At 52.8% G+C, this 15,382-nt stretch overlaps 2 protein-coding genes across 4 annotated transcripts; one reads left to right on the forward strand and one right to left on the reverse strand.

Moving 5' to 3' along the window:
* On the forward strand, positions 1-7,772 carry YIF1B (Yip1 interacting factor homolog B, membrane trafficking protein). 2 transcript variants are annotated; one of them, XM_074369742.1, is made up of 8 exons: positions 1-224; positions 4,217-4,455; positions 4,538-4,642; positions 4,810-4,888; positions 5,019-5,076; positions 6,116-6,271; positions 6,360-6,453; positions 7,394-7,772. In XM_074369742.1, the coding sequence occupies exons 1-8, from the start codon at positions 173-175 to the stop codon at positions 7,547-7,549; spliced, it is 939 nt and encodes a 312-aa protein (XP_074225843.1). In that variant the 5' UTR covers positions 1-172; the 3' UTR covers positions 7,550-7,772. The 2 variants fall into 2 exon arrangements, with proteins under 2 accessions (XP_074225843.1, XP_074225844.1); XM_074369743.1 differs by having other exon boundaries at positions 7-215.
* Positions 7,773-7,896: 124 nt separating this feature from the next.
* C9H19orf33 (chromosome 9 C19orf33 homolog) lies at positions 7,897-10,036 on the reverse strand. Of its 2 annotated transcripts, XM_074369745.1 has the most exons (5): positions 9,775-10,036; positions 8,981-9,165; positions 8,402-8,502; positions 8,198-8,272; positions 7,897-8,057 (listed from the first exon to the last, which is right to left on the reverse strand). In XM_074369745.1, the coding sequence occupies exons 3-5, from the start codon at positions 8,459-8,461 to the stop codon at positions 7,935-7,937; spliced, it is 258 nt and encodes an 85-aa protein (XP_074225846.1). In that variant the 5' UTR covers positions 8,462-8,502; positions 8,981-9,165; positions 9,775-10,036; the 3' UTR covers positions 7,897-7,934. The 2 variants fall into 2 exon arrangements, with proteins under 2 accessions (XP_074225846.1, XP_010961808.1); XM_010963506.2 differs by lacking the exons at positions 8,981-9,165; positions 9,775-10,036 and adding an exon at positions 8,623-8,772.
* Positions 10,037-15,382: the final 5,346 nt, after the last annotated feature.

Here is a 15,382-nt window from a genome sequence, read left to right on the forward strand (position 1 = left end):
CCTCGCTTCTCACTCACCGCCAACTTGTCTAGGCCTCCGCGAGAGGGCGTGGTCTCTGCACGATCGTGACGCCCATTGGCTGTCGTGTCTCCGGTAGGGCGTGGCTACGGGAGCCGGGCGGGCACATTTCGAACCGTGGCTGGGGCGGCGGCGGCGGCGGCGGTGGCGAAGGATGCACCCAGGAGGCTTGGTGGCGGCGGGGACGCCCCGGCAGCGTAAGTGGCGTACGTGGCCGGCCGAAGAGATCGGGAGGGCGGGGCGAAACGGGGACGCCTCGACGGTTGACGAGGTCGCCTCAGGTCGGAGGTCACGAGGTCAGGGATCTGGATCTACGAGGTGTGCGCAGCGTAGGGATGCCAGGTCCGGGTAGGGGGCTCGTTGGGCTCGATTCTTCTTTTCTTTAGGAAATTCCTTTAGAAGAAAACAAGTTTGGGCAGGATATTGTGTGACGTGTAGAAAAACGCGACTTTCATTCATTTGTGTTAGCCGTCATTCCGCTCCCCCTCCTTCCGTGGCCTCGGGCTCTCTTCCCCACGCTCCTTAGGATGGCTTTCATAGCCCTGCGTGATCGCAGAGGGCCGTGTTTACCCCTCATTTAAGATTTGAACCTGTATCTGTTGTGTTAAGTCCCTTTCCCATGTCTATGAATTTTTATCCCTCTTTAAGTTTCTTTTCATCTCCGTGAGTTGTGTGCATCTCATTTATTCATTCAGCGTACCTTGCTCCAACTCCCTTGTGCCAGGCCCAGTGCTGGAATTTAGGTACCTGGTGGTAGTAAGCATAGCACTGGTCCTTGGTAACTTACAGCTCAGAGTTTAGTGGGAAGACAGACACTAAACTAGGAAGCAAACAAGCCAGAAAGATAATTTGGGGATATAATTAGGGCTGTAAAGGGAATAATCTGGGATGTGACTCAAAATACGATGCATGCATTCCTCCCTTCAACCTTTGTAAGATGCCTGGCTGGCTCTGTGGTGTGATGCTGGGGATACAGCTGTGCCCTTCAGTCCTGGTTCCTGTCTTCATGGAGCTATCAGCACAGAGTGGAAGACAGCAGCAGTCTATGGACTGTGGAGCTCTGATGAGAGAGTCGTGTAGTCAGAGGGGTCAGGGCAGGGATGGGAGAAACACAATCAGAGTGGTTCCATCTTGGATGGAGGTGTTATGTTAACTCAGATTAGGAAAGTGGGCGTGTCAGTGAAGCTTCCTGGGAGAGGTACATCCAATGATGAGGAATTAGCCATTTGAAGGGGATTTGTGGTGAGAGGAATAATCATGGGAGGCCTGTGCCAAATAAACAAACAGACTAATGAATACAGATGTAGGGCTTATGATAAGTGCTCAGAAGAGAAATAAGAACTGCCGGATATTATGAGAAAGAACAAGGCCAGGCTAGTGCTTTATATTGGGGAGTAAGGAAGGTCTCTCTGAGAAGGAATCTTTTGAGCTGAGGCCTGAGTGCTTATTGGCAGGTGTTGATTGTGGGAAGGTGTTCCAAGGTGATAGCACTGTGTGTTCAAAAGCCTGAGGGGGCGAGGAGCTTTGCAGGAGCCTGAGAAGAAGCCATGGTGGCTGGGTGGAGTGGTAGCAAACCAGGGTGATTGGCAGGGCTGGGTCATGCAGGCCCTCGTAGGCATTTGGATTTTATTCTCAGCATATTGGAAGCTGATCTTAGGCAGAGGGCACGAAATATCCTCTTTTGCATTTAAAAAGATGATTCTGGCTGCTGATAGGAAAGAAGATTGTTGGGGCTAAGAATGAACAAGGGAACCTGGTGAGAGGACATTTAAGTCAGGTGCAAGATGACAAGGTCTTGAAGGGAGAGTGACATTGAGATAGGGTGGGTGAGAACTAGCGACTGGCTGATTGGATGTCAGAGGTAAAGGCCCAGGGGCAGCCAGAGGGCAGTGCCAGGAAGCCCAGGGCACATGGTGGCTTAGTGAAAGCTGTGGGTGTGGTGAGACTGACCTAGGTAAGAGGCAGAAGAGAAGCTTAAAGGTAGAAAATTGGGTCACATGTTTCAGGGAGCTGGAGAGAAATCAGTGACTGAGAGGGACCCATCAGACTGTCAGCCCCATGAAGGCAGTTTTCCCCTTTTTGTTCACTGCAGGCCCTCGTAGGCATTTGGATTTTATTTTCAGCATATTGGGCGCTGATCTTAGGCAGAGGGCACGAAATATCCTCTTTTGCATTTAAAAAGGTGATTCTGGCTGCTGTATCTCCCTGGCCTGCAGCAGAGCCTAACACAGAGGTGCTCAGTCGAGGTTTGTGGGGCTCAGACAGGAAAGAGAAAGAGGTAGTAGAGTGTCTCAGAAGCCAAGAGAGCAGAGTTGGAGGCTGACACTGGGGGCAAGGGCGCCAATCCTGCCGAGGGCTTCAGTTGGAGGAGAGTGGAATCATGGCTTTGGCCTGGTAGTGCAGTGGCCTTTGAGGGGGCCAGGGAGAGCAGAACCCCAAATGCCAAGGGCTGAGGGGGTGACAGAGAGGGAAGAATGGCTGGCACCAAAGCTTCCAGGAAGCCAGCCCTTTGGCCAGAAGTGGGAGAGGGAAAAGGGAAGTGGTGCTTGAGGACAAGTGAGCCAGGGCCAGTGCTGCTTGCTTTGGGATTGACCACTTGCTGAGTCTGTTTTCAGGCCACAAATAACAAAGAGGAAGAAGTAGTTGATAATAGGTGATGGGATTGACCACGTGTTTGTGGGCCAGGCCAGGGGCTGAGCAGTTTATGAGTGTCACTTGGCCCCAGACTATTGACACCATTCTACAGAGGAGAAGACTGAGGGGCAGAGAGTCATGATGTGGAGCACTGGATTCCTCTCCCCCATCCCACTGTAATCCCACCACCCTGTTCCCACTATGGCGCCTGGCAGAGGAGGAGCTCAGTAAATGTTTATTGTGACAGCATTGCTTATAGGTTAGGGCCCTGGAGCCAGAGTGCTGCGTTCAAATCCACCCTCTTCATATTGTCCATCTCAGTAGACAGCACTACCATATACTCTATCACTCAAACCAGAATCTAGGAGACAGCATTGATTCCTCCCTCTTCTTTACCCTCCTCCAACCGAGCACACATCTGGCAATCCTGCCTCTCCACCTCCAGAATCCATCCAGAAGCAACCCATCCCCTCCCCACCACTGCCCCCCAATCCTACTCTTCCACCTGGACCACATCTCTCCTCCTTGTCCCCACCTCCCGAGTCTGTTCCCCACATGAAGCAGAGGGACCTTTAAAAAACTTGAAATTGGGCTCTGCTTCATGCTATCTGTCTGACTTTGGGCGAGGGCCCTGAACCTCTTTGGGGCTCACTTTTCCCGTCTGTAGAGTGGGATGATACTGTCAACCACACAAAATGGGCTGTTGTGAGAATTAAATGAGTTAATCCATAGTGTTTAGAACACAGCCTGGTATGTGGTAAGTGCTCAATTCAGGTTGAAATATTGTAATATTTAACTGGCTGGCCTGGGCTGGTCTCCTGCTCTGTCATTTCCTCAGTTTGGCCCTTTGCACAAGTCATTTAGCCTGTCTGAGCCTGTAAATGGGGACTGGCATTTATTCATCAAGTTTTTAATCAAGCACCTACTCTAACCCTGTTCTAGGGGCTAGGGCTTCAGCCACGAACAAAACAAAGATCCCCATCCTGGGGGCTCACCTTTGAGCAGGGGAGACAGACAGCAAACAAAATAAATGAAATAGCCAGTATGTCAGTTGGTGCTGAGTTCTATGGATATAAATGAAAGGGAGTTGGGGTGCCACCAAGGAAGATGCAGTTGTAGACAGGATGACTGGGGCAGGCCCCACGGAGCCAAGACTTGGAGGAGAGGAGGGAGCCGTGAGGATGTCTGGGGGAAGAGCCGGTACTGGAACCACCAGTGCAGAGACCCTGAGGTGGGAGTGTGCCCGGTGTGTTCAGTGGCACTGAGGCCCGTGCAGCTAGAGTGGAATGAGTGAGAGGGAGCACGAAGAAAGGTATGGATAGAGACCTTGTTTGTGAAAGGTTTAGCACAGGGTTTTGTGCGCAGTGAACCTCAGTACATGTAGCTATCATCATCATCATTATTGTTATTTGGATGGATGGATGGATGGATGGATGGATGGCAGAGGCCACCTGCACTTGACTAAATGACCCATCTACCATCAAAACCAGTGCTCTACTGAGACAGGAGCGGGAGGGAGAGCTCCTGCAAAATGAATGAGGCTCCCACCCCTCTTTCCCTGCAGCCTCGAAACGGAGGACCCCTGTGTCCCAGCCAGGCATGGCTGACCCCCACCAGCTTTTTGATGACACGAGTTCAACCCAGAGCCAGGGCTATGGGGCCCAGCGGGGACCCAGCGGCCTGGGCTACCCTGCAGCCTCCGCCTCGCCCCAGGCAGCCTTCCTGGCAGATCCTGTGTCCAACATGGCCATGGCCTACGGGAGCAGCCTAGCCGCACAGGGCAAGGAGCTGGTGGATAAGAACGTGAGTGGGCCAGGCTGGCAGGGGTAGGGGGCGGGCAGGGGCTGTGGGGCCAGGGCTTCAGGTTTGAGCTCTGCCTCCCTAGATCGACCGCTTCATCCCTGTCACGAAGCTCAAGTATTACTTCGCCGTGGACACCATGTATGTGGGCAAAAAGCTGGGCCTGCTCTTCTTCCCCTACCTGCACCAGGTGAGCATCGCCCCCTGAGGGGAAGACAGCCTCTGGGCCGGGGTGAATCACAGGCTGGGGCAGGTATGAGAGGCAGGGCGGGTAGATTCGCCCCAAGAGGGGGCCTGCTGGCGGGGCAGGAGGAGCCCAGTCCCCAGTCCTGCCTGCTCCCCCCACTCTCCCCACAGGACTGGGAGGTGCAGTACCAGCAGGACACACCAGTGGCCCCCCGCTTTGACATCAACGCTCCTGACCTCTACATCCCAGGTTTCACCCCACCCACCACCACCCGGTGCCCTCCTCCCTCTGGGTGGGCTGTCTCAAGCAGAGGTTTAGGTGCCCGGAGGCCCAGGACGGTCCTCCTTCTGACCAGTGTCTCTGTGTCTGCCTCCCACAGCCATGGCTTTCATCACCTACATCTTGGTGGCTGGCCTGGCGCTGGGGACCCAGGATAGGTAAGGGAAGCCTGGAGTAGGCTAAGTGGTGTGGTCCTGAGGGGCTGAGGGGCAGTCAGGAAGGTCTCATGGTTTCCCTCTCTCAGAACAAACCCACCGTGTTCCCAGTTGGCCCAAGACAGAGCCTGCGCTATCACTTTCAGGGTCACCTCTTCCCTCTCTTTCCCACCCATGTGTGGCCCATCCCAACACCCTGTGCTGCTGACTCTAAATCCATCTTTCTCCTTGGCTTCTCCTATCTGTCCTGCCCCGCACACTCCCTGCACCCCAACTCCAGCAGCAGCTGGGAAGGTCCTGTTTGAGAGGAAGGTCTGGCCATGTCCCACCCTGTTTCAGAAGAACAGCTAGCTGTCCCTAGCCCCTCTGTCCCCAGACAAGCCTCAGCTCCTTAGCCCAACCCTGCCCTCCATGCAGCCTCTCTCCGCTCCACCATTCTGGTCCTCTTCCCATTCCTCCAGAGGGCCTGGGCTGCCTCCCTAGGGCCTTTGCACATCCAGTTCCCTTTGCTCAGGAATAAGTTCCTCCCTTACACCTGCTGAGCACCTGTTCACTCGTGGTGTCTCCACTCTGATGTTACTTTCTCAGGGAAGCCTTCCCACCCTCCAGCCTGGGTCAGTCCCCCACCCCTGCCTCATAGGCCCCTGTTCATTTCCTTTGTGTCATGGAAGACAGTTGTCATTAGAGTCAATTAATTATTGAGGCAGTGGGGATAAGGCAGAGACCAAGGTCCTTCTTCCATAATCAGCTCCTGATTCCTTCAAGCCTCAGCTCAAGTGTCGCCCTTGTCTCTGACACCCCACCCCCAACTGAGTCAGGCACCTCCCCTGCCCTGTGCTGCCCTGATCCAGCCCTGACCTCTCTAGGCTATTACTGAGGACAGGTCTGCCTTTCCTGGAATGGGATTTCTGGGAGGCCAGGGCCCAGATCCATCTTGGTCACTGCTGGGTCTCCAGCCCCACCCAGCGCAGACTATGCCCAGGCAGATGTTCAGGGAGGGTCTGAGCCAGCCTACTGAATGACGTAGCTTGGGTCCCGGCAGGTTCTCCCCAGACCTCCTGGGGCTGCAAGCAAGCTCTGCGTTGGCCTGGCTGACACTGGAGGTGCTGGCCATCCTGCTCAGCCTCTACCTTGTCACTGTCAACACCGACCTCACCACTATCGACCTGGTGGCCTTCTTGGGCTACAAATATGTTGGGTGAGTACCCCTCCTGCCTCTCCACTGCTGGCCCCCAGCCCTGGGGCCTCTACCTCAGACTGGCCTTTCCCTCTCCTTCTGCCCCCAGGATGATTGGCGGGGTCCTCATGGGCCTGCTCTTTGGAAAGATTGGCTACTACTTGGTGCTGGGCTGGTGCTGTGTGTCTATCTTTGTATTCATGGTAAGCTGGGGCTCAGCGGAGGGTGGGACTGAGGGCACAGGCCTCCTGGACAGAATTGGGGGTCCCTGGAGGCATCCAAGCAGAGGGTGTCAAGTACAGAGTTTAGACAAGAGCCGCATAGTTGAACAGAGGAGTCCTGGAGTGGCTATCCTAGCCTGGGGGTCCGGAGAGCTTCCTGGAAGAGGGGGTGCTCAAGCTGGGGCCTGAAGGAAGAGGAGGAGCCAGCCAGGATGCTACAGTGGGCACTCAGCCTCACTCCACTCTCCTCACATGGTGGGCTTTCCTACCAGAATTTCCTTTAGGATGAAGAGTTCAGTACCTGCGAAGTAGCTTCTCTGAGAGTCCTTCCAGCTGGAGTGGAGGTGCTGGTTAAGAGCACTAGGCTGCATTGGGGTTTGACCCCAAGCTTTGCTGGATCCTGGATAGACTTTGAACCTGTTTCCCCTTTTGTGAAATGGGGATGATGATAATTGCACCTCAGGGTACAGGAGGTTTTAGTGTGGATGTATGTGAGGAGCAGAGAGCAAACCTAGAGACTGGTGGGCTTGATCTACCCCTCAGGTAAACTTTGACTTAGATGTCGTTATATTTAAAAGTTTAAGGGGAGTGGGGGGAAAAAGGCATTTCTGGTTGAAAAACTTGTCAGAGGTCAACACAAGGAGGTAGCAGCAAAAGGGCCAAGCCTGGCCACCCCCTTCAGTAAGGGTATTCATATGAAGTCCCCCCACCTCACTCACTTAGGGGCCTCACCCTTGAGTTTGGAACCCTCACATATTCTCCCAAGGCCTGGGAAGGAGCAGGCCTTTACTATGTGCTAGGAAATTTGGGGGAAACAAAGGCTCCCCAGGAGCAGAGACTTGAGGCAAGCTGCCCTATTAAGGGTAGAAAAGCGAGTCTGGAAGGATGGCCAGGCTCAAAGGTGAATCCCCTCCCCACCCAGATCCGGACCCTTCGGCTGAAGATCCTGGCCGATGCGGCGGCCGAAGGCATCCCGGTGCGCGGGGCGCGGAACCAGCTGCGCATGTACCTGACCATGGCGGTGGCGGCAGCGCAGCCCCTGCTCATGTACTGGCTCACCTTCCACCTGGTGCGGTGAGGGTGGCCCCGCGACGCCTCCAGCTGCTGCTTCTGGCGGCCACCGAGCTGCAGCCGCTCATCTCCCGGCCCCTTGCCGGCCACAGGGTCCGCCCCGCCTCCCGAGACCCTCCCTTCCCTTCTCGCTGAGGTGCTGAGATCTCCAGCTGCACAGGCCGCCCCCCACCCCCCACCCCGCAGTGCGGCCACTGTTTCAGAAACAATAAACCGTGATGGGCACGGCGTGAGCTGCCTCTCCTTGGCGCGCGGTGCCCGGCAGGGGGCAGTCCGGGCCCGGAGAGGGGGCAGGAGGAAGGGGACAGGCGGGGTTGGGGACGGATCACGGCGCCTCGAAACCGGAAGGCAACCTGGAGGCCGAGAGGTTTAATGAGCCCCGCCCAGGCCCGTCAGTGGGGAGCCTTCTTCTTCCCGTCCTTCTTCTTCTCGTCCTTCTTCTTCTCCTTTTTCACCTTTGGCTTCTTGACCTTGCCCGGGGCGCTTTTGTGCTTCTCCGAGCCGGCTGTGCCGGGCTGTGGGGTCGGGGTGAGGACGGTGGGGGTGGGAGAGGAGAGAGGGTTCCGCCAGTGAGACGTCTGCCAGAGTTGCGGGCTGGGACTCTGCCCCCACCTGGGGTGACAGGCACCCGCTGGAAAAGGGAGAAGCCTCTCACCTTAGCCTCATTTTCCGAGTCGCTGGAGCTGCTGCTGGAATCGGAGGAGCTGCCGTGGCCATGGCCGTGCTGATGCTAGTTGGTGGCGTGACAGTTAGGCCGGAGCCCCTTACCCAGTCCCCAAGTCGGAGGCCCCAGACCTAGCAGGGGCCTGGGGTCAAAAGCAACCGCCCCTGGGATGTGCCTGGTTGTGAGGTGACTTACCTTCAGGTGATCAGCTGACCCACCGGGAACTTTGTGGGGGCTGTGCTTGGCATCTCCCATGTGGCCTGCTGCCTGGGGCTTCTTGGAGGTGGACTCCACAGCTGCGGAGAGGAGAAGTTGGGTGGGTTGGTGCCCACGCAGGGAATGCCCCCTGGGAGGCAGTCCCTGGGCTTGAATCTGGCCCTCTGCCCCTCAAGCTTCCAGACTCCCCAGGAGCGCACCTGCTGACAGGTCGAACTCCATGGTGGTAAGTGAGAAAAGGTGTGTCTGCAGGGCCAGAGGGCCCAGCAGTGCCTCAGGGCAGGGGGAGGGCCATGGGGAGGGGCAGTGAGTCTGCCTATGGAGTTCTGAGGAGCTCCACCCTAACCTTTGTTCAGAGTCCTTAGTCCTGACTCACAGCCCCTCCCCAGCACCGCCCAACTTGTCCCTGGGAAATGGGGAGGGTGGACAGTTAACTACTATGTCCCCCCCCCCCCCCCAGTGAGCCTTGGCAGTGGAGTTGGGGCTGTGTGGGTGAGGCTAGGGAAAGAATGTGTGGGCCAAGTTGCAGATTTCTGAGGAGGGTACTAGAGCTGTTACCTGCTTCCCCTAAAAGGGTCAGATCCTTGTTTTGAAGAAATGAGGGAGGGTGCCTCCCTGCGTCCTCTGTACTGTGGTAATCCTGACACTCCTTGTGTACTGATTACCTGCCAGGCTCTTGTTCCAGAGGCTTCACATACATTAACTCCCTTTAACAATGCCTCTGGCTTGGTGAGGAGCAGTGCCTGAAGGAGTGAAAAACATGAACTTGGAACCAGTCTGCTGATTTGAAGCCCATCTGTATTATTTAGTAGCGGGGTGATCTGGGGAAAGTTAACTTCACTTCTCTGTGCCTCAGATTCCTCATCTGTAAATGACAGCTACCATATGGGGTTGATATAACAATCAAACGAATTAAGTTTCCTAGAACCTGCCTGCACACAGTTACTTACTAGGAGTAAATGCTTATAAAATAATGTTTGCTTTTCAAATAAAAGGTAAGTATGGTTACTTTCCCTATTTTGCAGATGAGAAAACTGAGGAACTAAACAGTTAAGTAAGATGACAAGGGGCAAATGGAGCAATGAACAGGCTAGAACTGGGATTCAAACCCAGGCAGTGTGCTTCAAGTCCAAGGCTGTGCCTGGCCCCTCCGTCTCACCCTGCGGGCACTCAGCAGAAGGGGCAGCCAGGCCAGCCCACCGTTCCCTCCCCACACTGGGCTGGGCCCCGCAGGCTCAGGGAAGAGCTGGGGGCAGGGAGGGCCTGCATCACCTGCTCGCATTGCTGTGAGGCTAGGTGTCCTTGGGAGTCCCTCTCCAACCCAGTCCTGCCACCAAGCTGTCTGCCCTTACCTGCAGGAGTGGCACAGGAGCAGGTGGCTGAGGCCTGGGGCTGATGATGAACGTGCAATAATTGGCCTTGTGCATTCAGGTGCCTGCTCCAAAGTCCATTCCTTATAGGAGCCTGCCCTGACTGCTGGCTCCATGGAGTCCCATCACTCTGTCGCCTTTGCCCTGCTTGATGGCCAACATAGCCCAGGCTTACCACTCCCTGAAGTTATCTCTATTCTAACTTATTCTTTCAGGATATATTTCTTGAATACCTACTATGTGTCCAGCATAATTCAAATGCTGGGGGTACAGAGGTGAACACAACCATCAAATATTCCAGCCTCGTGTAGTTGACATTCTAGTGGGGGGAACAAAGCAGAATGTACAGTGTGTTAGAAAAAGCTGGAAACTAAACTGTCCAACGGTTGGTGAATAGATATACAAAATGTGATATATCTACACATATCATGGAATACTATTCAGCAAAAAAAAGTAATGAACTCATCCATGCTACACCATGGATGAACTTCGAAAACATCATGCTAGGTGAAAGAAGCCAGATGCGAGAGACTACATATTATATGATACCATTCATATGAAGTATTCAGAAAAGGCAATTATAGAGACAGAAATCAGATTAGTGGTTGCTGGGAGCTGAGTGTAGGAATGGTGATTAGCTGTAAATGGCTGTGAGGGATCTTACTAGTAGAAGGGGATGAAAATATTCTAAAACAGATTTATGGTGACAATTGCACCATTTGGTAAAATTATTTTAAAAAATCACTGAACTGTACATTTGAAATAGGTGAGTTTTATATAACTTATAACTCAATTTTTAAAAAGTAGTATGTACTGAGAAATACAGCAAGAAAGGGGACTAGGTAATAACTATGTGGTATGTTGAGGAAATGTTGGATTTCAGATAGTTATCAGGGAAGCCTCACTGAAGTCTTTTTTGAGTAAAAATCTGAAGGTGAGGAAACAAGTCATGCAAGCATATGGAGGCATATCTAGGCAGAGTGAATAACAAGTGCAAAGGCCCTGAGGCAGAAATGTTCCTGTGTGTTGGAAGAACTGCAAGATTAGAGTGGCAGAGAATGGAGGGGGAGAGGTAGAAGAGGAGGGATGGGGGAAGTGTCTTGTAAATCAGAGATCTTTGGTCTTTACTCTGTGTGAGAAGAGGGGAATGATGATTATGGTTTTGCTGACAACCACATACAGGATATGAGAGAAAGTGCCTGTCTCTCCTGGCGTAACAAGGGTGTGGACTTTATTGCTTTGCTCAGCGCCCAGAACGGTGCGACTCAGAGTTGGTGCTCACTATCATCTGGTGAACTGGGTTACCTGATACCAGGCAGTGGTAATGGCAGGTTAGAGCAAGCTTAGAGTGGCTGTGAGTTTGTGTTCTGGAGGCCAATCTGCTTACAGGTCTCACTCTACCCTTTACTGCTCTGTGGAGCAGTCACTCTGGCCCTCACTGTCCTCCTGGCAAAAGGAAAACTTATCTCATAAGGTAAATGGTTTTGCAGAGCCTGTCTGGGACAAGGTAAATAGATGCTCAATAAATGTCTGTTTTTATTATGATCCACAAACACAATCTCATGATTCCTCATGAAACCAGCAATAGGCCCCCCATGTTATATATGAAGCAATTGAACCCTAAAAGGTACAGGAGGACAGTGGGCCAGTAGGGTGGGGGGCAGCAGTGTGGGATCTTCCAGACCCAAGACGAAATAGCTCTTCACTGCTAAGTAAGTGGGGTGAGTGAATGCGTCCGGGGAGAACTGGCCTGGTCCTCCAGACCCCCACCTATCGCTCCTATATATTTAGGATGTGGCAGCTTTCACAGAGACTCTGAAGACAGAGGCTTAACAGGAGAGCTTCACTTTTCTCTCACATGAAAGCTTGAGCTTGTGGGAGACCAGAGCAGGTGAGCAGGCAGCTCCCTGAGACCATCCCAGGACCCGGCTCCTTCTGTCTGGGTACTGGACATCCCTCCAGGAAAAGAAAGGGCAAATGGAGGGCACACCACTTCCTTTTAAGGACCCAACCTGGAGGCAGCACACATCCCTTCAGTAAGGACTTTAGACACCTAGTCACATCCTACTGCAAAGGAGACAGGGAAATAGAGTCCCTAGCTGGGCAGCCACAAACCTGGCTAAAACCTGGGGACTTCTATTAACAAGAGGAAGAAGGGGGAAATTGGGACCTGGAAACCTGTCTATCACTACTCCTTATTGGTGGCAGTGAGTGTCCCTTACTCTCCTACTCTGGAAGGTTTACAAATGGAGGAGAGATTAAAGCTGGGAAGTTGGACATAAATGCTTGGAAGAAAAATATAGATGTGAGCCCCTAAGACAAGGGCATGTCCATCTGCTCTTTGGAAAATGAGTTCTCTGCCATTCAGTGCTTATCTCCCATGGTTAACAGGAGCACGAACAGTGGCTTATGTCTGTCTTCCCAGGCCCTGCCTGCCCTTGGCATCTAATGGCACTGCCCTCCCCTGCTTGTTTCCTCATTATTTCTGCCTAAAATGACTTGGTCCTAAGGGTACAAGCAAAGTCTTCTTTGTAGGAAAAAGGAACTTGTGTTCCCAACTGACCTGTGACACCGATGTCATTCACTGCTACATCAGCTTACCCTTTCTCCAACATGTCACCAGTAGACATTCTACAGAGGGTCACTCCAACCCTCTCGTTTTTACTTAATCACTGCAATTTAGGAAGAGATTTCTGGATGCCAGCTCTAGTGGCACAGGACCGAGAAGCAGAGTGCTGGGAGACAGTCTTCTGTGGCGATCCAGTGCTCCTACATGTCTGAGGACCGACATGACCAGTTGGAAGAGGAACTGCTGAGGCCCGGTTTCATCTCCTTCCTGAAGCTTGCATGACCACAGCACCCCAGTTCTATAAACATCATAATCCCTGTTCTGGGATGTTTCCTTTGAGCCTAACCACATCCCAGGAGATAGCTGACCTTAAGCACACAGTATGCAGAGACTCAGTTTCCTTTCCCACAAGACAGAAATGCTGCACTGAGCCCTGGATGTTCTGGAATACTAATCACCAGAAAAATCTCAGCAGAGCATCCTTTGGGAGGTGCCAAGTTGCTGACAGCCCAGCTAGGGAAACCCAAGCTTGGCCTCTGCCCAGCTGACTGTTGTGTCTGGGATTTGATTTCATTCTATTTACAAGCTAATAAATTAGCCTTGTAACTGTTTCCAAAATGCTGGGAGAACCCTTGAGACTCCTGGGTCAGAGACATCACAGCAAGCAGCATAAGCATCAACATGTGTGTTGACTTCCCCTGCCCCTGGGAGCAAAGCAGAGGGTCCAGATGGACCCCACACCTGCGGTGGGTGGCTGCCATCACAAGAGGGACACTGAGCATGGGAACCTGCCACTTTACAGCAAGCAGCAGGCAGGCCTGCTCTTTGTCCTAGAGGGAACCACTACATCACTTCATCTTTCAAGGTGCTCGCTGCAAACCCAACCCTGAGAAATGGCCCAGGGAAACAGCTGCCAGGGCTGTGCGGTCTTGGTACACCCAGCAAGACCTGTAGTGCACAAGACCCCCACGGAGCACTCTCTCTCAACAGTGCACCCCTCTTGGCTTCTGGTGAATTTTCGCGTGAGGATGCCGTCAGGGGCTTGGATTAATCTGACAAGAGGCCGGGACCAAATTCACTCAGTTTGTCTCATATGGCATTTAGCTAGGACCAAGAGGCAGTGACTCCTGTTGATATAAGGCCAATCTGCCATCCAGGATCCTGGACTCATCTAGCTGTGAACAATCAGGGCTGATTTCAGACAGCCAGGATGTAATAGGCCAGTCTGTCATCCATTAGGACCCACACAAGGGAGTTCAGACCAACCTGCTGACCTCTGGTGCCACTGCCAATAATTGCAAGGTCCAAAAGTAGCCCTCAGGCCCGATGGAGAGACATGGTGACTCATTCTTTCCCACATGAAGGCTCAGAGTACTGGGCACAGGACATGATTTGTTGTTAAACTTGACTTGGAACACCCCTGCACTGGTTTGGGTAAGCCACATGGGCAGCGCCACTGAGTAGATGCAACCTCAATTGCCATACATGGCATAGCCCAGGGCTGCGTGGGCATAGGAAGTGTGTGATTATGTTATCAGCCAGATTAAAACAAGACTGAGCAGGTCTAAGCATTTGTAAAGGTCTAGGGGTGGGGCCCACACTCAGGCCCGCTGCTGGTGGCATCAGGCGCAGCAGACTCGTTCAGGACTGGCCGGGTCTGCGGGTCACGCTGCCAGCTGCAGGTGCCGCAGGGCTCAGCTGGACCAGGTGCTGGATCTGGAGGAAAGAGCACTGGTTGCTCCCCCCCTTCCCCCTCACCTCCTGGAGTCGGAAGTGTTCCTTCCCCAAGTGCCAGGTTGTTGCTCTCCCTCCGAGGACCTGCAAACCAGTGACTCTGGGATGGGAGTCATCTTTGTCATGACCTACTCACACTCAAACCTTTTGTTTGGAAGGATCAGATGTGAATGGAACAAACATTTTTACAAATTTATAGAGACCATGTGGGCCACTGTAGGGAGACCTGGCAGGCAGAGCACTCAATGACCCAGTGGCTGTTGTCTTCATGACCTGGGACTAGTCGTCCGAGAAAGAATGTAGGGGGCTGAACCAGTGTTAACTTTAATCCGAGGCCCCTTTCTAGTCGGCTGCCATCAGGAGGGTGCACCAACCAGGTGTGCCCAGGCTTGCTGTTAGGGCAAAGATGCATCATACACAGGAATGATGAGGACAGAATTCCAAAATTGTCAAAATAGTCTGTATGAGTCCCAACCCCCTTGACCTGACCTTTACTCAGGAGATAGTCCAGAGATAATCCCTTTCTGGTGATAGCCACATTCAGTGACCAAACTGCCTTGCTTAAAGTGTGTGGACCAGGAAGAGGCAGAGTGAGCTATCTTTGTTGAGTCGATTTTTTAAAGTCCATTTCACCTCTAAATGCTGTCAGCAGCATGAGGATGACAAAGGCCGTAAAATGTCCATTGAACACCTTGGCTATTGGCCTATTGTTGGGTAGCCTTTGTAACAAAAAGAGGAGACCAATGTCAGCCTATAAAATGTCCAGAAAACTGAAAACATGGCAGTTTAGTTTCAGGGGCTACAGTGGTGTGGCAAAGAGCCGACCAGACTGGAACAGCAGCATCCTAACCTGGGAAAGTACAGAAGCGAGACACCACTGGCACACCAAGAGGGCCCAAAGGTCCCATGCTGTCAATCTGCCAGGAGCAAGTGGGGCCATGGGGCCTCCCAAACCATGAGATAAACAGGACAAGTTTTGGCAGAAGTGAGTCACAGAGCCTAACTTCTGCATTAGACACACATAAAGGTACTCTATGAAAAACTTACAAAAGTTCACCTGGCCTTGATGGTGTTAGAATTCACTTCATGATCTTCCTTCTGCAGTAGAATTATTTAAAAGTGATTCCCAACAGTTTCTTTTAAAATCTAAACACACTACTTTTTTCCTTCACATGACTAAGGTATGTAGGAGAGACAACTCTTGTTCAAGTAGGCAGAGAAACACGAAAGGACACAAGTGGACTTGAGGGTTGCTCATGGGATGGCAGGGTGGGTGTAGGGGAGAGC

Source organism: Camelus bactrianus, chromosome 9, assembly GCF_048773025.1.
Source record: "Camelus bactrianus isolate YW-2024 breed Bactrian camel chromosome 9, ASM4877302v1, whole genome shotgun sequence".
NCBI lineage: Eukaryota > Metazoa > Chordata > Mammalia > Artiodactyla > Camelidae > Camelus > Camelus bactrianus.

Excerpts from the sequence above, each read along its gene's own strand:
- YIF1B (XM_074369742.1), top strand. The coding sequence starts at position 173 with ATGCACCCAGGAGGCTTGGTGGCGGCGGGGACGCCCCGGCAGCGTAAG. Across the intron at positions 4,456-4,537 it reads AGGAGCTGGTGGATAAGAAC|ATCGACCGCTTCATCCCTGT; the intron begins GTGAGTGGGCCA and ends CTGCCTCCCTAG. Across the intron at positions 5,077-6,115 it reads GCGCTGGGGACCCAGGATAG|GTTCTCCCCAGACCTCCTGG; the intron begins GTAAGGGAAGCC and ends GGGTCCCGGCAG.
- C9H19orf33 (XM_010963506.2), bottom strand. The coding sequence starts at position 8,644 with ATGGAGTTCGACCTGTCAGCAG. Across the intron at positions 8,273-8,401 it reads GGTCAGCTGATCACCTGAAG|CATCAGCACGGCCATGGCCA; the intron begins GTAAGTCACCTC and ends GCCACCAACTAG. Across the intron at positions 8,058-8,197 it reads ACTCGGAAAATGAGGCTAAG|CCCGGCACAGCCGGCTCGGA; the intron begins GTGAGAGGCTTC and ends CCGACCCCACAG.